At 64.9% G+C, this 22,758-nt stretch overlaps 1 protein-coding gene across 2 annotated transcripts in view; it reads right to left on the minus strand.

The window, feature by feature from the left end:
• Positions 1–19,932, minus strand: part of WNT7B (Wnt family member 7B) — a 54,475-nt gene extending 34,543 nt beyond the window's left edge. The window contains exon 1 of one of the 2 annotated variants that reach the window (XM_061418853.1): positions 19,310–19,932. In XM_061418853.1, coding sequence (XP_061274837.1) covers positions 19,310–19,380 — 71 coding nt within the window. In that variant the 5' untranslated portion in view covers positions 19,381–19,932. Of the gene's footprint in view, positions 1–14,960; positions 15,190–19,309 lie in introns of those variants that run through there. The other variant, XM_061418855.1, reaches the window with a different exon arrangement.
• Positions 19,933–22,758: the final 2,826 nt, after the last annotated feature.

The following is a 22,758-nucleotide window of genomic DNA, read 5'->3' on the forward strand; positions in this document are numbered from 1 at the left end:
TGGGGTGGCAGAACAAGGCAAGAATGAAAAATCAAGTTTTCTTACAAAAACTAAACTAAAAAAAAAACACCCTTAAGAAATAAAATGTGAATATTAGAGGACATCCCTGGTGGTCCAGTGGTTAAGAATCTGCTTTGCAATGCAGGGGCACAGGTTCGATCCCCAGTCAGGGAGCTGAGATCCCACGCGCTGCAGAGCAACTAGGCACTCGGGCCACAGCTAAAGGGTCTGTTTCACAATGAAAGACCCTGCGTGGACCAAATAAAGAAAGAAAGTACTTTTAAAAACGTGAACCTTACAGATGATTCCTGTGTGCTTGAAGGCCGCTCACCCCTCCTGCAGCACAGGCTTGTGGGGGCAGCTGTGAACTGGCCCCTCTGCAGGCGGAGCTGGGCTGGGCCACAACACAGCCCAAATCCAGGCTCAGAGGCTCTGATTAGGGCCCTTCCCTGCCTGCCCACCACCCTCTGCCTCTGCCTAGACTCTGTCCACTGATGTGGCCAGCCTGTGGCCACGGGGTTCTGGTCCTCTGGGAACCCTGAACAGGGAGGCAGGCTCCGCCAGCAGCTCCAGGGGCAATAAGAAAGGTGGGCACAGGGACCCCGAGGACCGTGGGGTGGAGGGAGCCCTACGTGGTTGGGGGATACTGCACTAGGCAGGGCCTGTTGCTCTTGGCCTGCGCCTGGCCAGCATCCGGGGCCGGAGGCAGAGCTGCCCACCTGCTAGCTGTCCTCCGCCCAGAGGAGCCGGGCCGGGCCCTGAGGGGCAGCCTCCTCCCAGCGCTGCCGCACTAAGACCCCTGTCGAGGCCAAGCCCCTCTCCCGCCATGGCCCAGCCTCAGGGCTCTTGGGGCGTCCTTGTAAAACAACCTCAGGGGTGCTGCGGACCCAAGAGGGGTCGACTAGGGGGAGCCAGAGTCTCCCCAGTGCTCAGGACTAGAACCATCCTGTCCTCCCCGTCCCTGTGTAGGACGCTCCTGCTGCGTTCAGGAGCCAAAACCCTCCAAACCCACCCCGGCGGCTAGTAGTCTAGCCTAAATCCTTCATGCTGCTGGACTCAAGGTGGCATGAGCGCCTGCTGTGTGCTGGACTCGGCTCAGAGTCCCCTGAGTAGTGGGGAGGCGAATGTTGTAACAATGATAGTAATAGCGGTTGTTGTTATTCCTCAGAATAAACACTGAAAGCTCCAGAAGGTCCAACCACCTGCCCAGGAGCTCAGGGAGGGAGGGAGGGAGGGAGCCTGGTCCCAGGGGGTCAGTACCTCATCGCCTCATCCTTGACCCTCAAAGACAGTTGGAGGGTCACCTGTCCACCTGGAGAACCATCCTCCCCCATCGGTCCCCAGGGGCCACATTGGGGGGCTTCCCCAGGGGGCTGCTGAAGGAGGCCCCCAAACTCTTGCCAGGTTGGGAGCAGGGCCCGAGTCCCCGGCCCTCCCCACGCCAGCAGCCCCCCACCGCACCTGCTGACCCACTCCCCACAGCGCGCTCCGCCCCGCCCACCAGGCCCCATCCAGCCTCAGTGGTCCCATGGATGCTGGATGGACCTGCGAGTGAGCAGGACGCGTGGGAATATCCGCTGGGGACTCCCAGGGACAGGGACCCCACCCCCACACAGAGAGCAGGTCGCTGCCACTGACATACCCTCAGCAGGCCGGGGGCCCCAGGCGCGCCCCATCTTCTCTTCCACCCTTCCAGGTCCACAGAAAGCGGCTTGTGACAGTGACGGGCGAGGAAGTCTGACGTGCTGCCGTCCACGGGGTCGCAGAGTCAGACACGACTGACGGAGTGACTGAACGAGAGCCTTGGCACTTCACACACTGAGTGAACGCCTGCCTCCACGTGAGGCCTAGCACCGCGAGCCCCCGGACGGGGCAGGGTGCTGTGATTCCCGGGGGAGGCCACCCCAAAGTGCCCTCCCCTGGGCCCTGGTCCACTGGCATCCCTGTCTTCCTGCTGAAAAAGCCAGACAGAGATGGTGTCACTGCCAGCCCGGCCCACGTGACGGAACAGCCTCTCAGGCCCAGAGGAAGCCTCAAGCCATCTGATCCGTCCATGGGGCCTTAAGGCGACGGCCATGGAGGCGGCCGCTGGGCCAGGCACCTCCACCTCGGCATGCTGCTTCGCCTACAAATTGCCTGACGACCAACCCCGCGAACCACAGCCCGGGGCAAAGATGCCTCCGCAGAGAGCAAACGCCCGGACCCCAGGCTGCCCCGTCACAGGACAGAGTCCCGGCCCTGATGCAGCCCTCCTCCCCACCCCAGGGCTGGGGGTTCAGCCTGCCCTGAACCCACCAAAGGATCTTGGGAATGCCCCTGAGCCCAGGACTGGGGCAGCACTCCATGGGGGGCTGGGAGCCAAGGACTTTCCGGAACCCAGACCTCATGACTGAGCCCAGCTGGGCCTCCACATCCCAGACTCCTCCCAGAGCCACCGGAGCCAGGAGCTACTGCGGGGGGCGGGGGGGGGGGGGGTGTTAGGGGGGCGGGCGCGGGAGACCTCTGACCCCTCTCGTCCCCCTGGGGAGGAAACATGTACCCGTCTTGGGGAGCTGAGCAGTGAAGAAAGGTTTTTCCCGCAGGACGCCAGCCAGGCGGCCCCTTCTTCCCTCTGGTGATGCCCACCCCAGACCCGGCCTGCCCCTCTGCCCTGCTCCAGCACCGGCTGGGCGTGGCTTCAAGGCCTGAGCCCGGCGCTAGGCTGTTTCTCATTGGCCCTGGGTGCTGTCAATCAAGAGGCTGCCACACCCCTTATCACTCGGGTCACTAGCCCTGTGTTCTGCCTCTGCACCTTCACCCTCCGGTCCTTCTCCCAGACCTACTGACTTCCCCACCTCAGAGACCCTCCTCCGAGAGGTCTTCCCACCCCCCGCAGCCCCCCAAGAGAGCCAGACTCTTAAGCCTGACCCCTCCGGCTTTTCCTGAGGCCATGTGGGGCAGGGTCTATCCACCACCGCCAGCTGGGGGGGTCCCCAACATTGCCTGGCACCCAGCCAGACCTTGGACATGACCCCCCTCCCCACCCCAGCCCTGCCCCCAGCTCCCTGGGAGGCAGGGACAGGCTGGCTGAGCTGAACCAGATCCCGCCTCCCTCCAGGCCCCCAACCCTGGCCTGGCCTGGCCCTGGGGGGCCCAGCAGCCCAGAGCTCCTCCAGCCCACGTTCCTGGCCCCGGGCGCTTTGTAATTCTTCCTTCTCGGGCATCCTCCGGCAAAATATTTGAAGAATGTTCTAATTATCTGCGATCAGCCAGGGAGGCGAGCCTGGGTCCACTTGTCCAGGAAGTAACCGGGCAAATACCTGGGAGGGAGGCACCTGGCCCCCACGCCCACCCACGGCTGCGTCCCCGCCAGCCTCTGCCTCGGGTGGCCAGGGGTTGGCCCAGAACTTCCCAGCCACAGATGAGCCGGAAGAGGCTCTCAGTTCTGGAGCCCAGGAGGGCCCCGGGGGCAGAGTCGGGGTAAGGGACGCATGGTGGCCTCGGCGCTCCTGCTTGTCAAACGTGGACAAGGATGTCTTCCGGGTCAGGGAGCACTCTGCAGACCATCACAGACCCAGGGCTCGGTACCAGCAGGGTCTCCACAGCCTTCCTTGGTAGGAGGGATCAGGAGGGAATGGAGTAGCAGGCTAGGAGCCTGGTGCAGCCGGTGCAAAGGCCCAGGGGCACACAGCCCACTCGCCCCCGCTCTTGAATCTGCCTTGAATCTGCTCATCTCCTTTCCCGGCTGGGGTTCCAGGCTAGCTTGAGGGGAGGCATGTGACTTGGGGACGTCCCCAGACTTCGGGAAGGCCGCTCCAAGGCTACTCTTCTGAGACTCAGTTTTCTCATCTGATAGTAAGGCACAGTCAGCCCTCTGCTGGCAAATGGCTTCTTCCTCTACTGGATCAGAAAGTGCTTTAACCCCCGGGACAATTGGGGGGTGGGGGGGATGTGCAGAGGGCTGGCTTTACTGAAGTCTGGCAGGCCATCTAAGGCATCCCCTTGCCTGCCCTGTCAAAGGGCCTGCACCAGAAGAGAGGAGGGGGCCACAGGACAAAAAGACCATCCTTCCCAAGTAGCCTCCTCCCCGTGTCCCACGCCATCTGCAGCAGGTCTTTTCAGGGTGTGCCCTACCAGCCCCCTTTCCAGAGGGGGAGACTGCGATTCCAAGAGGACACCCCGAGGGGAGCTCCGTGGTGGGGGGCAGGGAGGAGGGGTCCCCGATGGCCCCCCCACCACACCCAGGCCTCAGTGTCCCATCTGTGCAGTGGGGCTGGGCAACCATCTAGGTACCTGCAGCTGGATCCTAGAGCCTTCTCCAAGTCGGGATCCTGTGTTCGGGTTCGGCTCAGCCCCTGACTCTTGCTGGCCCCTGGGAGCCTCAGTTTACCCATCTGTCCCCTGTGGGAAACGGCCCCCACTCGCGGGCGGGGTCTCCTGCGGGCTGGCTGCCCATGCCCGGGTCCCCGGGCTGCAGTCTTTCCAGGCCACTGCCCCGCTCAGCTCGCTGCCCGCAGTGTTCCCGGGGAAGAGAGCACGGCGTCCGCCGACTCCCTCGCGCCCCCGGCGGGTGGTGGCCCCCCGCCCTCCCCGCATAACTGGCATTCCTGGCTTGGCATCCAGGGACCCCACCCTGGAGAGAAACTGGGCAGCCTGAGAGAGAGCAGGCGGCGGGCAGGGGGTCCTGGGAAGGGGCTGCAGCCACCAGAGGCAGACACGCATAACCCGTGCTCTCCCAGGCCCTCCCTGGCCCAGGAGCTGGAGGATCCATCCAGCCCCCACGTCAGCCAAATCAGTGAAGTCCGAACCTCACCCGGTCACTCAGGACATTGACCTCCGAACTCAGAAACATGCGGACCTCTGCTGGGCATGTAGGCCCTTCACGACACTCCGGGGTTCTGGCCACGTTGTGCCACAGTTGCCCCTCCCGGCCACCCTGTCTCCTCCAGCAGCCAGGCAAGATTCAAGGCCCAGCTTGATGCCCTCTCCTCCAAGAAGCCCACCTGGGTCTCTCCTCCATTCTCCCTTCCTCTGCCCAACATGGGCGCGTCGACGCCAGGCTCCTGAGGAGGCCTTAGGGGCTGCGATTCAGCAGCTCCTGTCTGCCCAGGCCACGGCCACGCTTCCTGCACCCTCTGCTGTGCCCAGACCTTCCCCAGGCCTGAGCCCTGACCTTTCTCCTCACTCCCCGAGGTGCAGGTGGGGATGTTGATACCTAGAGGTGCCCGGGCACCTGAGGGCCCACACGATCTGAGGCCCAAGCGGGCATGAGGCCCCCAGCCCGGGGCTCGGCCCCAATGCCCCAGACCTGTTGGATGCGGGGGCACCTGCAGGCCTGGGTGACCAGGATGCAGTCTGAAACCTCACGACAGACAGATGGACGGACAGGTGGGCGGGACAGGTGGGAGGAAGCTGGCAGGCCCCGTAGGCCTGTGGCCAGGCTGGGAGTCTGGGTGCTTAGTGGCTTGGCCAGCACCACGGCCTTCCTGACCACCCTGGACACAGTCTGAGCAGCAGGTCTGGGGGGCACGCTCCCGTCGGACAGTGGACAACGAGCCGTCCCCTATGGGCAGATGGCGAGGTCCAGTCCCCAATCCAGGCGCCTCAGGCCGGCGTCCCGGAGGGTCCCTCTTCCAGGAGCAGGTGTGGGCGGGGGCCTGCCCTGGCCACTCAGCATCTCCGAGTGACAGTGACTCAGCGAGCCCCACCCACCCAGGCTCTCCCTCACTCCACGGTCCGCCCTCTGCTCCCCCCAAAGCTGGGCACCCCCTCTGGACCAGTCACCCCTGCACAGCCCTCGCCACCCCCGTCTCTTTAAAGCAGCCCTCTTTCTGGACTGCTCCCTCCAAGGAGTCCTGGGCCACCGGGGCCTCCCCAGCCAAGGACCTCCCAGGAGCAGCGCCTTCACCACCTGCTCCAACCCTGGCGGCCTGGCTGTAGTGACCCGAACAACCGCCCTGAACAACTTCCGGGGCCAGCCTCCTCGGGACACCTCCCCGAGCTCAGGGCTCCCCAGGGCTTGACCCAGGTGGCCGGGGTCCTCAGCACCAGCCCTGTCTCCTGCAGCCCGCCCTGGGTTAAAGGAGGGGGCAGGACCTTGGCCCCAGCCGCCCAGCCACCTGGAAGGGATTTGGTCTGGGAGCCAAGAGTGGGCTTGCAGCCTTTTCCCCACTACTGGCTCGGCCCCAGGCCCTGCCTATCCCTTCAGCATCCTTCAGCTCCTGCCATCTTCTCCCGCCCCACCCCTCCCGCCAGAAGTCTCCAGAAGTCACCAGGCTGAGCAGCAAGCATGGGGTGGCCCCAGGGGGAGCCTTCCCTCCTATGCCCACTGCTGGGGCAGAAGCTAGACGTCCAGGGGGACCCCCCCAGCCACTGGGGTCATCAGCCCTCAGCCCCTGCCTGCTCTTGGAGCCACATGGAAGGAAATGGCTTCCTTTTCCCACAGGGGTTGGGGTGGGGGAGGGGGCAGGGAGGGCACGGTCCCTTACACAGCCCCTCCGGGAGCTGCGGCCAGGAACGAAGCCCTGCCTGACCACACAGCCCTGGGCTGGCATCTCCAGGCCACTGTCCCCGGGGTCCCCTGGGCCCTGGGAGATGAACCCAGAGTCCCTGTGTGCTCTGAACCCCTGGGAACAGAGGGAGTGGCCAAGCCCAAGGCGGCTGACACCAGCTTCACCGCCAGCCCTGGGCTCCTGGCCCGGCCAACCCCTGGGCACACGACCTGGGCACCCCCCAGGCCACCGCCATCCCAGCCCAGTCCATGGACCCGAGGCTCAGGAGGGTCACCATGGGAACCTGGGCAGGCAGGACCCCAGCTCCACTCCCCGGGGGCGGCGGTACCAGGAGAGGAGAGGACCCTGCCAGGGCGGGGCCAGGGGCATGGTTCGTGGGGGCCGCCAAGCCAGCACTTTGCCTGCCGCAGAGCTGACCCGGGGCAGCCGGGGACAGGGGACGCAGGGCAGGCCCGGGAGGATGGGCGCAGCGAGGGGACAGATCTGGCTGCTTCCGCAGGGGGGTGTCAGCAGCCCCCGGAAACTCCCGGGTCTCCTGCCAGTCACCCTGGGAAGATGGGAGTCTGGGGAGCCTGGCTGTCATCCAGCCCCCGGCGACCCCCTGGGCCACCTGTGCCAACACACCTGGGGCCGGGAGGCCTCTGCCCCTGCTGGGCAGGGGGCCTTGACCAGGTCTATGGGCTTTGCTGGGCCCCAGACACGCAAGCCGCCATTGGGCCATCCGACCTGTGTGTACTGGGAACAAGCTGAGAGCCGAGTGCTGCGCTAGGCGCTGGGGGACCAGCGGTCAATCCCACAACCACAGGCCTGGCCTCTCGGAGGCTGGGTGCTGACAGGGCTCCCCTCCCACACTTGGCCTCCCAGCAGCCCTGCCGATCCGCCTCCCCCGGGCACCCCTCCCTCTGAGGCTGGCCGGACCAGCCTCCTCCCCTCCCCGACCGGTCACTCTGCACCCAGGGTCTTCCCTTAGCTCAGAAGGAAGCAGTTCACGCCTGCCCTGCAGCTCCCCGGGCCTGGGGCCCCCTGCCCTGCCTCCACGCAGCCCTCGCCCCCCACTGCCCCACCCCACTCTAATCAGGGCCACCTCCTCGCCATCCACGCCCCCCAGGCCCCCACCCCCCTCTCCCAGCCATCTTGCTGCCACAGACACCATTCTCCTCTCTGGCACATTCTCTAGGACCCAGGTCAGAGGTCACCTTCTGGTCTACCATCACTGTTGATGGATTAGGGCTCCTGCTGTGGGTACCACAGGGCTTGCCTCAGTGATGGAGAAGGAAGTGAGCTTCCCAATTACAGCTGTGCATGTGACCAGTATAGTCAAAGCTATGGTTTTTCCAGTAGTCATGTATGGATGTGAGAGTTGGACCATAAAGAAGGCGGGGCGCTGAAGAATTGATCCTTTCGAACTGTGGTGAAGACTCTTGAGACTCCCTTGGACTGCAAGGAGATCCAACCAGTCCATCCTAAAGGAAATCAACCCTGAATATTCATTGGAAGGACTGATGCTGAAGCTGAAGCCCTTTGGCCACCTGATGCGAAGAGCTGATTCATTAGAAAAGACCCTGATGCTGGGAAATACTTCAGGCAGGAGGAGAAGGGGACAACAGAGGATGAGATGGTTGAATGGCATCATTGACTCAACAGACATGAGTTTGAGCAAGCTCCAGGCGATAGCGAAGGACAGGGAAACGCGGTGTGCTGCAGTCCACGGGGTCGCAAAGCGTCGGACACGACTGAGTGACTGAACAACAGCAACGCGGCCAGTCTTGTTCCCCTGGCACAGGGGCTGAATGGGCGATATTGGTGTGCAGAGTGAGCTAGCAATGCTGGAAGTCCGCCAGCTGATGGCGGGAGGGCTGGAGGGGGCGGGGTGGTCCCTGAGTATCTAGCCCCATCACCTGGAGGGAGAAACTGAAGTCCAGAAGGAGGCAGGGTTGCCCACAAGGCTGCCTCAAGTCCATAGCACAGGGCACCATACACATGCTGACCCAACAGAGGTCACAAGCTGGCAAGCTAGGGCCACCTCCTCTCTGCTCAAGCTGGTCTCAGAGGAGAAAGGTTGGGGCCCCAAGGCAGGGAGAGACCCAGGGCAGGAAACAGGCCTTCTTGGTTCCCCGCACCCACTGGGAAAGCATCCCCGCTGGCCCCAAATCTAAGGCAGCCCTCACTCGGACTCTCAGGACTCCTGGTCAGCGGACAGTGCTAGCCAGCTGGGTTAGCTGGTTTCTCCACTCATGTGAGGTTACAGGCAGGGAATTGGTGGGTAGGGGAGTTTGTGGCAGGCAGGAAGCCTACATGAGCAGGACGCCTTGAGAGGCAGCACAGAACCTAAGAGTCAGGCAAGGTGTGTGTGTATGCTCAGTCGTGTCTGGCTCTTTGTAATCCCATGGGCTGTAGCCCCCCAGGCTCCTTTGTTCATGGGGATTTTCCAGGCAAGAGTCCTGGAGTGGGTTGCCATTTCCTTCTCCAAGGAGTCTTCCCAACCCAGGGCTTGAACCGGGGTCTCTTGCATCCCCTGCACTGGCAGGCAGGTTCTGTACCAGCTGAGCCACCAGGGAAGCCCAAGAGTCAAGCAGATTCAGCTTCAGTCTGGGCTCAGCCCCACTGAGCATGACCTAGAGAGTTACTCTGAGCTCTAACCTTCAGGTTTCTCCAAGTGGGGGGCCTTTCCTAGCTCCCCTTTCTGGCAGGCCAGGAGGAAACAGATTCAGAGCAGACCCCAGATGTGAGAGTAAGCCTTTCCGAGGAGCCCTGCTCCCGCAGAAGCGGAATGCGAAGCCCTGGTCCCCAGTCAGGGGCCCACGGAGCAGGTGATGAAGGAATTCCCATTCAAAAGCATTTTTCATCTGTTTTGCAGCTTGGTTCACTGAGGGCCAAGTCCCGGCTCTGGACCCCTCAGCAGCCTTGGCAACACTGCCAGGTGCCATGGGGGGGCGAACCCAGCCCCCACCCAGACTCCCACCAGGGTGTGGCCCCTTCATGGCTCCAGTGGGCGTGGCACTGGGGCTTTCCAGCACAAGGAATGCCTCTGGCCCAGGAGGCACGTGGGGAAGGGTCGGGAGCAGGGGTGGCCTTGGTAAGTGGCTCCAGAAAGGGATGAAAGCCCACAGGTGTCACTGGGCTGGGACCACCAGGACTGCTGACTTGGGCTTTTTCTGTTGATGCGGGGGAGCTGTTTGCTGGGCAGGGCCAAGTCCCCCGAGGCCTGCTCTGGGCAGCTGTCAGGCTTTAGGGTCTGCGGCTGCAGTGGCTACTGCAGAATTGCAGTGTCTTCCACTCACAGCCTCAGGCCGAGCTCTTCTGGGGTCCCGGGCGCCTCAGAGGCCACCTGCTCCAGCCCAAGGCTGGGCGAGGCTTCGGTGGGCAGGGTGCCAAGCCTGGTCGGTGCTCTGCTGCTGAGGCTGCGAGATGACCTGCCGGGGGCCTCAGCAGCCCATCCACAGAGCAGGTCGGCCACGCCACGTGGCTGCCTTGCACGGAGGACCAGGAGTGCTGGCTTCCTTCCGGGTGAGGCCTCTCCCCGTCATCCCTGAGCCTCCCTCCCGCATCTGCTTGGCCTCTCCCCGTCATCCCTGAGCCTCCCTCCCGCATCTGCTTGTATGCCTCCAGGGCCAGAGAGCTCACTGCCTCCCTGCCAACCGTGGGGCTGGCCCAGAAGCCGTGGATGCTCTGGGTGGGAGGCCAGACTGGGAGGGGGTGCCTGGGCGACTGCAGCGGCTCCTCTGTGAGGGAGATGGGGAAGATGGGGAGAGGGAAGAGCGCGCACCTGTGCCCACCCCCCTCTCCCGCCGGTCAGCCTGGGGGGAGGCCCCCACCCCGAGCCAGGGAAGGAGGACAAATGCTGGTTTTGTCCTTGACCAGCGGGCGGCCCGCGCCACACAATGACCCTTTCATCAGGCTGAGGGAGCCCTGGGCCCGGGTTTCATCTGACAAGGGAGGGCGCCGGGCTCCCGTCCCCTTGCTGAGGCGGGGGTGTGGGGGGGAGCGGAGCCCTATCTGAGCCGGACCCAGGGCCTTGCAACTTGGAGGCCTCAAGAGTCAGCTGAAGCCCCACTATCAGCCCCGGGGCGGGGCGGGGGCCCACGAGGTGAGGGGCTGCCCTCAGGCCGCACGGAATAGCCTGTTCTGGGGACCCCGATCCTGAGCTGACAGGGTGCCCACCTCTCCGCAGTCAAGACCCTCATTCCCCATCCCCACCCCTGCTCCAGAGCACCCCAGCAGCGGCTCAGCCTGGGCCCAGAGCTGCCGGGCTCCTCTCCCTATTGCACTAGAGCTGGCAGGACTGTCATCCTGGGGCATGGGTGGCCTCAGCAAAGGGTCTCTCTACTGGACCCTGGCATTTGTGTCTTCCCACCTCAGGAGGTCGCCGTGAGGCTCCCTCGAGAGAAACCCGGGGTGAATGTGTTTGACAGTGAGTACTGTTCCTTCTGGGAGTCTCTCTCATGCTCCTGTTTAGTCCGGGCAACTCCTATCCATCCGTCAAAACTCTGTCTACATGTCACCTGCTCCGGGAAGCCCTCAGAGATACCCTAAAGAGTTCATTACTCTCTCCTGAACAATTACAGCCACAGGGCTCCCCTCTGTCACGGGTGGCCAGCCTCTCTGCTCCTAATAACTGCAAATGGCCCCATCTTCTGAGCACTAACTATATACCAGATACCCAGCTGAGCACATCCCTGCATTTGCTTGTTGAATTCTTACACTCCTCTGACTTAATGTTCCCCTGCCCCTCACTGTACAGAGGACATAGCTGAGGTTACGGGATGCACCCAGGCAATAATAGAGCTGTGAGCCTGGTATCTGGGTCACCATCAGGCCCCTTGGTCTCATAAGGATCAACAGGGACAGCTAGTCAGAAAATGGGCCCTTCTCCTGCAGGCCTCAGTACACCGCTGAAGGGCCTAATGCGGCCATAGGAGGAAGCACGTGGGAGACCCACCTTCCGCTGCCGACCCTCCACCCCACACACAGGGGGTCAAAGGAGCCATGTCGAAATGCACGCTCCCCCTGTCGTGGCTGCAGAGCCTCACGCACACGTCATCAGTGTCTTGAAGTTCTCTGCGATCAAACCGCCTCTATCTGTGTATCTTGAGCTGGGGTCCCTTGGGGGCTGAGATTTCATCGGGACCCCCCGGCTCCCACTGCTTGTGTGCACACCCTTCTCCAGAGTCACAGGTACTTTTGAATTCCAGTGGCGTTTGGGCCTGACCTGAGCCTGAGAAGCGACCGACGACAACAAGCAGACTGAGGCCCAGAGGCCACCCAGTGGCGTTCCTCCTGCACCTGGACAGACACGGTCTCCCTGGCTGAGAGCTGCTCCTCCTGAACCCGTGGCCCCCTTCTGCCCCTGCCTGGGCTGGTGATGCCCCGGGAGTGGGCCTGATTCAGCAACCCCCACCCCCCAGGGTCATGCCCACAGGGCCTCTGGGCCTGCGGTTGGCACCACCAGTAAAGCCACAGCGGCAGAGCCGGGAAGAGGCCAGTTTGGCAAGGCAGCGGTGAGCGCCCCTCACCCCCCGCAGCCAGGTGGTCGGTGAGTAATTGCCCCGTCACCATGACTCACCCGGCTCCCCAGAGCGGGCGGTCATCATGAGAAACTCCTACCGGAAGGTCTGGGGGGATCGCTGCAGCCAACCCCCGCATCTGGGAGCAGGAGGCCGAGGCCACAGGGACCTGCCTGGGATGGCAGGCCAGCCTCGTCCTGGCACGAGGCCTCGGCCGGGCCCCACTACCAGCCAGCCGGGCGCTGTGGGCCCTCCCCTCGGCCTGGGGTCTCCCACCTGCCCTCCCAGAGGCCCTGGGGACCCCCGTGGGCCCCGAGAGTGCCTGTCCTGATGACACGGGAGAGAGGCAGCTGCCTGGTTGGCCAGCCGGGCCGAGCTCAGAGTCCGGCAGGGGCTCAGGGCTCTTCCAGGCCAGCACACCCGTCCGACCAGATCAGTGGCAGCGGCCCAGGCATGCATCTGGGATTCGCTGTGCGCGGACCACAGCCCGGGACGGGGAGCTGGGAGAGCAGCCCAGATGAAAGGGGCAGGATCAATTGTCCGCCAGTGCTTGTGATCCCAGCCATGGATGCCTTCTGGAAAGTTCTCTGGAGCAGAAAGACGCCTCCGCCCAGGGCCCCTCCTGCCCCTGGCATCCGCAGATCCCGCAGAGCTAACCTTACAGCTGACCCTCAACACTGATGGAAGCACTTTGCACCGGGGCGCCTCACCTGCAGCCTCACCTGCATTCAGGCCAGGGCTCGTAGACACCCTGCAGCGGCTTCTCACATACTCATCTTCGTTTGCATTACTGAGGCCCTGCTCCCACCCCATGGAGCCTCACACTCCTAACCCTAATCCAAGTCAGCCCAGTGCCCACCAGCAGGTGGGGAAACCCCAGAGATGCAGGAGCCTCCCTGGCTCACTCTTGGGAACCCTGGAGTTAGTTTCTGCTTCAGCAACACCCCCCCCGCCCCCCCACCCCCGTGCTGAAGACCAGCACGCCACTGGGGCGGGGGTGCTGAAGGCAGGGTAGGGGGCAGAGTCTGTCTGACTGCCCTCCCCACCACCACCCACCCCAGACCCCAGCACTAGCCCAGGAACGTTCCGGAAAGCTGTCAACGGAGGAGAATTTCCGCCAACAAAGCTGGCAGCGCACACTCTGAAGTGTGTGGACCGAGCCTCTGTGGGCACAGATGGTCGTCACTGCAGGCCTGGATCTGGGGTGCCAGAGTGGAAAACTCTGGGTCCGTGGAGGTACACTGGCCACCACCTGCCCCTGAGCCCCTCAGCTGCGGCCTGGGCACCCCACTCTCATCAGCTCCTGAGACCGAAGATCAACCCCCCCTCCTCCCGGCTTCTTGCTCCAAACCACCCTGGGAGGACTCCTGGTTTCCCATCCCTGGACACCACCGCCCCATCAATGCCAGACCTCAGCCAGCTGGCCCCGAAAGTGATCTGTTAAGCAGAGTAGCTGCTGATTCTCCAGCAAGGCTTAAGACAGACTTGCCGGGGGTTCTGGGGAGCAGGAGCCGTCTCCACCTCCCACCTCTAAGAACCAGGGCCTGAGATTTCAAGACCTCCCCGAGTTCACCCCTAACCCCGGAGGGACGCCAAAAGCAGGACTCTCTAGACTGGCACTTTGCTAGCCTGAGCCCCCGACGATCAGGAGGTCCCCACCCGGCTCTGCGCCCTGCCCAGGGCGGCCTGCCCCCCTCCCTGCTCCAGGCGATGCCTCCGCAGCCAGCCGGGGCTGCCCGCCGGGCCTGGAGCGCTCTCTGCGCCGGGACCTTGTAATTATGTCCCACAGCCCGGGAAACCGCGGGCCTCGCAGCATCTGGCTGCGGTTGCGAACTTTTGTTTCAAGATGCGCGACTATTTATAGAAGGAAAACTGGTAGGATAGTAATTTCCTAGGAGCTGGAGGAGAAATTGGCTGCGTCTCTATTAAAAGGGGGTGGGGGAGCGGCGATTTATTAGGACTGCGGCCGCGCGGGGGGCGGGGGTGGCACACAGAGCGGGAAGGCAGCGGCTGCCCCCTCCGGCCGCGTTAGGCGACCCCGGACGTGGCCCGCGTGTAAAGGAGAGGGAGGGGGAGGGGAGGCAGCACTGGCCCTGAGGTTTAATCAGTAGCATCCAGCTTCAGTTCCCCCAAACGGCGGTTCCATAAATCAAACGTCTTTTTAAAATCGGAGGCCAGGGCATATGCGTCCCATTAGAGAATCCGGCGAAGCCACCGCTGCGCCGACGCGCCCCTCCGCTCCCTGGGCCCGGTCGGGCCCTGCCCGGAGCTTCCCCGAGCTCGGCGGGCGCTGCCCGGCCCGACGCGCACGCGGGCCCACGCGCCTCTCGCTGCCTTGCCCGGGACAGCCGGGCGCACCTCGGCCAGCCGCGCGCGGGCACTGCGCGCCCCGCCTCGCCCCTGGTGAAGTTCCGGCCGCTCGGCGCGGCAGGAAGCCGCGTGAAACCTCGGCAAACTCGGGGGACAGCTTGGGTGCTGTCTGGTGGGACGCGCTGTGCACGTGTGCGCCAGTGTGCACGCGGTGCAGCGGGCGTGTGCGTTCGGCTCTCCCGAGGGTGGCACGGCCGTGTGGGCCGCGTGGGTTTATCTAGGAGGGGGACCTTGCTGGTCCAGGACTTTGGCTGGGACGCGCCGGGCATCTTCACGCTGCCCGCGCGCCCTCCGGACCTCGCGCTCGGTGCGCGCAGTCGGTCTACCGGCGCCGTCAGGCCTCCAGCGGGCAGCCCTTTCTCTGACCTCAAAGCCAGAACCTCTCACTGCCTCAGCCGCCCCCCGCCCCAGTTCCTCAACCTTGGCGGCTGAGCCCGGCGAGGAGACCCAAAGTATCTCGGCTCCCGCGCGTGCCGGGAACCCGGCGCCCCGCCCCGGGACCTCACCGCGGCGTTCCCCGCGAGCCCAGCTCCGCCGCCGGAAGCCCAGGAGGGGGGCCCGCCCGCCCGCCCCGCGTGCGGCCCGCGGCACTCACAGGTAGCTGCCGCTGGACAGGATGAGAAAGAGCTGCGGGCAGTACACGGAGAGCAGCGCGCTGCGCGGCGACAGCAGGAGCATGGTGGGCCGGCGCTCCCGGGGGGGCCGCGCAGGCCCCGCGGGCAGAGCGCGGGGGCCGGCTGGGGCCGGGGTCTCCGCGACCCTCCCCAAGGCAGGGCGGCGGAACGGGGCGCTAGGGACCCGAGCGCGCGGGCCCCGGCGCAGCGGTCGCCCGTGCCCCGCCTCCAGGGCCTCGCATCTCGCCGGGGCTGGGGCTGCCGCGCGCGCTGAGGCTGGAGGGCCCGGTGGGGGCGCGGGCCGTGGGCGGTGGGTGCGCCTCGGCCGCCGTCCGGCCCTCCGTCCGTCGATCGGTCGGAACCAGCTCTGTCGCTCGCTCAGCCTCACGTCTTCAAGTCTCCTGAGGCGCCCAGCTGCCATTGGACGGGCCACCCCTACATCCGCCTCCTCCGCGGGCGGGTTTTTTTAAAGGGGAGGCTGACCGAAGCGTGCGGCGGGAGCCGCCTCCAGGGCTTGCCCAAACCACCCTGGCTCGGACAGCTTCCCCACCGACTTCGGCGAGCCCCACCGCTCTGGTCCGCGCTGGAGGGTGCAGCTGGGGGGCAGGCACGGCGGGCTAACCGCGCGGGGGCGTGCGCTCCTCTGGGGTGTTGTGCGAGGCTCTGTGCTCCTGTGTGCATGCACGTGCCTGCATATGCCTGTGCGTGCCTGCGGCGGCGTGGGCGCGTCTGTGAGGGTGCAGGTGTGTGCGCCCAAATGCACTGTGTTCGCTGCGCCTCTGCCTGCGTGCGCCCCTGGGTCTGGGGAGACTGGCTGTGGGTCGCAGACGCTCACTGCCATGGCCAACCGGGCCCAGAGTGGTAGGGCTCACCTATGCACCAGCGCACCGGTATCTCTGCAGACTCCGGCCTCCGAGCCTCTTTGGAAAGCCTGACAATGGAAACACACCGCCAAACAAGTGCACAGAAGCCCCCAACCCTGGCTTCCTCTACCTCACTCTTTTACCCTCCTCTTAGGGGTTGGTTGGGACAGGTGTGGGGTGGAGCCAACCCAGGAGAACACCCTTTTCTGAACTTCCAGTGTTTTGTTTGTTTTTTTTTAAGCCCCAAACAAAAAGCTGGTTTTGAGTCCCATCTCCTTTCGTCTGCCCACCCGGAGCTGCATACAAATGTCTCTCTATACGGTGTAGATCCTTTAAGCAGGAGTTAAGGCACAAAGAGGGACAAGGACAAGAAAAGAGGGGCCTGTGCGTGGGGCCGGTGGTCCCAGAGGGAATAGGTTTCCTGGCTTCTAGAGCTGGCATGGAGACTTGTCCCTAACACCCAGGAGGAGGGGCCGCCGCCTCGACCTTCATCCCTCTGGGCCTTTCTGCCTCTCCTGAACCCCCTGAACCCCAAGAGCATGGGGAGGGCAGGAAGCAAGGTTGCTCCTGGGACTTCATGACCCCAGTTCCAGGGGCAGAGGGTGCCTGGACCCCAGGTGGCTCGGTCCAGCCCCGGCTTGGCTTCCTCCAGGGCAGCATCCTACAGGTTGCTCAGAGCCATTTGTTTTGAAATTGCCCAAAATCCAAGGCACGTCTACTCGTGGGGCCGCAATCAGCAAAAGGATTCCAGGGGCTGAGCTCTCCCCTCTTGCCAGCCCAGAGGCTCCCCAGGGCTGCACATCTGCACTGGCATCGGGGCTGTGGGGCACGTGTGTGTGTGTGTGCACACACACAACACACATGTCGAGGTGGGGGTGAGGGAAGCTTCCCTGAACATTGGAAAACATGGGGGGACAGGCTGGGGGAGGCGGCTGTGATCACGGAGTAGTCCCTCCAATATACACGATCTCAGATATTTACTTGGAACTCTAAAACCCACACTTGTGAACCTAAAACGCACACTCCTGTGATTCGTGGTCCTGGAGGAGTCCCCGGGTGCCTGCGGTGGCTGTGATGTCATTAGCAACAAGAAAGGGTTGACTTGATTGGGACCTCCTTCACCGCCAGAGCGAAGGCCCCCACCCCGGCACTGACCTTCCCACCGCCCAGGGCAGGAGGTGTGAGTGTTACCCCAAGTTTCAGATGAGGGAAGGTGAGTTGGCAGGTGAAAGAGCTTGCCCAAAGCCACCCAGTGAGGTGTGACGGGGGTGGAGCCCCAGACCTTTCCTTGGGCACTAGGCTTCAGGTCCTCGAGCCCCTTAGACCACATCTGGCCCAGCTGCCCCGCTCCCCATCTCGTGCATCCCCCTCCCTTCCTAACGCAGGCACCATCGATGCCATGGGGGCCAGGGCTGAGTCCCCTCCCCCTGGTAGACCACCCCAGGGTGACTCTCTGGCTTCCTGGATGTGCTTCCACAGGGGCGTTTGGGGACCGGTCTTCTTGCCCCTCCCAGGACTGGGCGAGCGTATGTTTTAAGGGGCACGCCAAGGGGAGGAGTCCCCCCTCCAGGGCTCCTTGGTGCCCGCGGAGGATAGAGCTGGGGCCCCCGCCTGGCTGTCTCACGTACTCCCAGGGAGGTTGGCACAGGTGCCAGGGCGCACAGACTGGTCTCACTCCCTGGGTTCTCTGCACGGACACCAGCTGCCATCCTGTCCAGGGCAGCCAGAGCTTCAGTCCCATTGCCAGAGGGGAGAGGGGGGCTCAGGAAGAACTGGGGGTGAGGGGACCCTGGCCCCAGCTCTGGGAGCTCAGGCTGGGCACCCCCTTCAGCTCCTTCCACTGTCCAGGGCTGGGTAGGTGGCGGTAGGTTCACAGAGCCCTTCCCGCAGCTGGGGGAGGGGTGCTTTCAGATGGCCCCCTGCTGAGGAGTGGATATTAGGGGCATGGTCAGGGTGCCTGTCCGGGCTGCCTCTCACCCTTGTGGACAGTGGCTTGGCCTCCCTTGCCCCATCGTTTCCCAGTCTTTACAACGAGAAGAGCGAAGGTACCCACCTGCAGGGCCGCCAGAAGGCCACAAGGCCTGGGTGCTGAGGACCAGGCAGCAGAAGGCAGGACCCGCAAGGGGGTTGCCTATTACTTTACAGGGCCCAGCAAGAGTAATCCCAGGGGCTGCCTACCCCGGGGTCGGGGAAACAGCGCCTCCTCCCCGCCCCCACCCGAGTACAGTCAGTGCCCTGCGAGCTCACCACCCATAAACAAACACCCAGGGACCCAGCCGGCACACAGACCCACGATAAACAGAGCCACCAGCAGCTGCAGGCACGCCCGCCCAGGCCTGCACACTGAGGCTGGGGCGGGAGCCTCCAGGCTGCCTCTGTGGCCACTGGCCTCGGTCCCTACCGGCCCCAGGGCCTCGGTTTCTCCATCTGTAAAATGGCAGAGGAGGCGACGGACCAGGGGCGATGGATGAAATGGCTCTCGGGCCTGCTTCTACCTCTCCGCCTGGGAGGCCGCGGCGCGGCCGGCCCTGCCTCGGGGCTGTTCACTGGCTTTGCCCGCCGCCGGACCGGCCTGCCTTCCCACCGTTGACGGCGCACAGTAGGCTCGCAGCGCGCGTCCGGGCGATGGAGGTACACTGCGCCCCCGTCGCGGTCATCCTGCGCGCCCCCTACCCCGCCCCCGACTTCGAGCGAGGCCGAGACAGATTCCGTCTAAAGGAGATCGCAGCTCAACAGGTAAGGACTCGGCTGGCTTCAGGAATGTGGAAATACGACTCGGAGCAGCTACTGCAGCGAGCACGGCCCGCCGGGCGCCCGCCCGCCCGCCCGCCGGGCCGCGCGAGGGGGAGCGCGGCGAGAGGGGGCCCGGCCGAGGGTCCGGGGCGGGCGGGGCCCGGACGGAGCCCGAGGCGGCCCGGCCGCCCGCACGGCCCGTTCCGAGCCAGCCCGACGAGTTGTCAAGGTAATTTCAACACGTCCGGGTGATGGATAGAGACGAAGTGCCGTGGCGGGTGCCCAGGGGTGCGCCCCCCTCCCGCCCGGGGCCCTCGGCAGCCCGAAGCCCCCCGCCCCCGCCCCGGCGCGCCCTCTGGGCGGCGAGCGCTCGGCCCGGGCTCCGCGCCCAGCGCAGCCCGGAGGAGGGAAGGCGCGTCCCACCCCCGGGGCCTGGAGCCCAAACAGGTGAAAGTACGCGCCGGGCACGCTCGCCGCTACCCGCGAGCCTGGCCGCCCGCGCGTCCTGCTCTCCCTGCCCCGGCCCTGGGCCGGGCGCCCCTCGCGAGTACCCGCCGCTCAAGGGGCTCATTGGTGTCTCCGCCGGGCCGGGCCGCGGGTTCAACACACAGGCCAGCCCGGGATCCCCGAGAGCTGCCCGTGCCCCGCTCCGGTCCCCGCGGGGAGCCCCTGGAGGCGGCTCCTACTGGCTGCTCCCATCCTGGGCGCCCGCCCCTGCCCACAGGGCTACTCACCCGAGCTTCACGTAGAGAACGCCAAAGCAGAGAAACACGTAGAAAATCCACTTGCGAAAGTTTCTGTGCATGATCCAGGGAGGGGGGCTGCGCCATAGACCGCGGCGGCCGGAGGGGACGCGCGGGCCGGGCGAGGGACGGGCAGGAGCGGGGGGCTTCGGTGGACAGCGCTCAGCCGGCGCTGCGGCTCCGGCGGCCGGCGACGCGCGGGCACTGGGCGCGCGCTGCCACCATGGTGAGCCCGGGCCGCCGCCGCCGCCGCGTGCGCCTGTGGGAGTGACCTGGGACGGGGGCTGCAGCCTCGGAGCCGGGCTGAGTGACCGCGGGGCCCCGGGAGCACCAGCGGGGGCCGGGGCCCGAGCGCGGCGGGCGGGCGAGCGGGCGGGCGCTGCCTCCGCTGGGCGCAGCCGCCTGGGGCCGTGCGCGCCTCGCCGAGCGCCGCGGCGGCCAATGTGTCCGCACTTGTCGGCCTCCCCAGGTGACTCGCGGCCCCGGCAAGCGAGCTGCGAGCGAGCGAGCGCGCCCCAGGTAGGAGGACCCGCCTCCCGCCCGCCCTCCTCGCTCGCCGCGCGCTCTCTCTCCCTCGCTCCCGGCCTCTCCCCTCCCTTTTCTCCTCCCTTCCCCGTGACACACGAACGCATCTCTCCCCCGGAACCCCCTCCCCAGGCCGGCTCCCTTCGGATCGCTGAGCCCAGACTAAGAGGGAAGAAGGGGGTTGGGTGCGCGGGGAGGGCGCTGCACCGAAGAGACACCTGGGGAGGGGCCCGCGAGGGTGGGAGTGGAGGCCCGGCAGGAGTGGCCCCATCGGGCGGTGTAGCCACTGGGCTTCCAGTTTCTAGGGAGGAAGGGAGAGACCACCCATACCCATCCCCGTTCTGGGCACGTTTCCCCTACGCCTCAGAAATTACCCCGTTTGGGGTCCACCCGGACCACGCCCTTCGCACAGGCATTTCTGCCAGCCCCGAGGACCTCAATCAGAGCCCCTCTTCCAGCCCCCGGGTCCCCACACCTGTCAGGACCGCTGCCGGTGGCGCTTACTGAGAGCAGGGACAGGAAACGGACAGACAGACAGGCCTGGCCAGATGCAAGGCACTGGCTCCATGACCTCCTTGGGAAGCCGTTTGGCTGAGCACCGTGGTGGAGACAGATGGGAGGATGCTGAGGTGGGTTCCTTGGCTCTGTGGGAGGCTCCCACCCCAAGGATTCCCTGCTTGCTCTCTCCATCACCTCCGAACTCCTCGGTCTGCACCTTCTCCTCTGCAGTGCCCAGAGTGCAAGGTCAGAACCAGCGTGGTGCCTCGCGTACTGGAGCATCTGACTTGGCTCAGTGCCGGCCAGCGGGCACCCAGGTGGGCACACGGCCTGCCTTTGGCTGAAGCTCTGTTTGGAGAGGGCCGGTCCGTGGCCCTCTGCCTAAGCACCACCCTGGGCAGACGCCTGTCCTGCTCGGGGGGTACAGATCTGGACGTCTCTTGGGCGAAAGGATGAAACTGGGAAGTACTTAGTTTCAGAGGACCGACAGAGGCCTGAAACTCGCAGGCGCGGGAAGGGGCAGCGCTTCGCTTCCAGCCAGCCTGGGCCCCACCTAGCCTACCCGCCCCCACACTGAGGGCCCTGCTCCCCTCACCCTGCTGTGCGACCCCCTGCTCCTGATCCCCTCTTAATCCTTGCAAATCCCCTAAACCTTTGCCACCACGGAGACGCGGGCCATTCCTCGGCCTCTGATCGGAGGCCGCCGGTGCAGCTGAGCAGAGCCAGCAGACAGGGAGCGTTCACAGATAGATGAGAGGGACGCTGAAGAGCCTCACAGGCAGGGAAACTGTGGCACAGAAAAAGAGACATGACTATAGCAGCCTCACCCCCAAGTGTTCTCTGCGTCCCAGCCCCCCAGATGTCACCCCATTTCACGGAATGGGAAACGGAGCCCTGCAAACCGGAGGGTCCGGCCGAGCCCTAGCTGCCAGTGGCTGGAGCGGGGGTGTGCCGGCTGGGGCGCGCGAGCTGATGCTGCCACCCGGCGGCGGCGTGAGACGCGAGGCTGCAGGCTCTCCACGACCAGGATGGGAGGGGGTGTCGCGGGACGCTGGGCCACGCGGGGCCCTGGGACTGCGAGGCGGACAGCGTGGCCCCATCTGGGCCCAGATTCCGGGGGCCACCTTGCCCCCAGCCTCAGTCTCCACCTCCAATAATGGGGCGAATCCCGGGGACCTGCGGAGTATGTCTGGACTTCGATAAAAGACACACACCTCTCCCGCACTGGCCGCCTCTCCCCGACCCGGAGCCTCGGCGACCGCCCAAACCTCATGCCCCGTGGACCCCGGCCGCCGACCTCGATCGGGGTCGCGCAGGGAGACCTCCGAGGTCGGGCAGCTCCTGGACAATCCGGGCGTGGTGGGGCCGGGAGAGGAGGGGTGACGGCCGGCGGGTGAGACGCCTCGGTTAGCCCACCCCTTCTGCCTGCTGCTCCCGGCCTCAGTTTCCCTGGGAGAACCGGGCGCAGAGCGCGCCTCTCTGGACTCGGGTACCGCTGCGCAGCGTCGTGCTGCCCCCTGCTGGCCGCGGGGCCGAATGTCGGCCGAGCAGGTATGTCTGGGCGGCTTCCAGGCCCGGCCGTGTCGGGTCCGGGTTCTTGTTGGCATCTCCAAGGGGATTCCTGAATAGCTCCACGGCTGGCGAAGGTCTAGTGTGGAAGAGCTCTATGAACCCTTCTCCGTGTGTCTGTGCGTACACACACAGAGGCCGCATGCTTGAGGTCCCTTCCTGCCTGGGTCCCCGGCGTCCATTCCAAAGGCTCTGAGGTCTGAAGACACAGGCAGTTTCCTGCCTCCTCCAGCCCCATCTCTCCTCCCCCCACCCCTCCTCCCAAATGGGTTTGCAGCTCCAGACATCCTGAACAAGGTGGTGGCCCGGGTCTGGCTCCAAGGGTCCCTCATCTGTTTGGGGTGGGGGAACGATTGGCTGAAGGCAGACAGGGTGCTTCTGCTAGGAAAGGGGTTCTGGCACTCAACAAATGTGGAGACATGCTGATGCCCAAATGAAGAGTTATCCAGTATCAGGGTGCCCTGGGGACCCCAGATGGGTCTTAGGGCACCTTAGTGGGGCTCAGTGGCCTCAGCCCCTCTTCCCTGTGTGACGTCAGGCAAAGCGCTCAAGCTCTGCAACCTGGGTTTCCTCATGGCTACATGAGACCAGCAATAGCCCTTACACTGTGTGGGGTTCTGATGTCTGACTGAGTTAACCCACATGGAGGGGGCTGGCACCTCTGGCCCCTCCGTTCAGTTCAGTCGCTCAGTGGTGTCTGACTCTTTGGGACCCCATGAATCACAGCATGCCAGGCCTCCCTGTCCATCACCAACTCCTGGAGTTCACTCAAACTCACATCCATCGAGTCAGTGATGCCATCCAGCCATCTCATTCTCTGTCGTCCCCTTCTCCTCCTGCCCCCAATC

The sequence above is a fragment of the Bos javanicus genome, chromosome 5, assembly GCF_032452875.1.
Source record: "Bos javanicus breed banteng chromosome 5, ARS-OSU_banteng_1.0, whole genome shotgun sequence".
Classification (NCBI taxonomy): domain Eukaryota; kingdom Metazoa; phylum Chordata; class Mammalia; order Artiodactyla; family Bovidae; genus Bos; species Bos javanicus.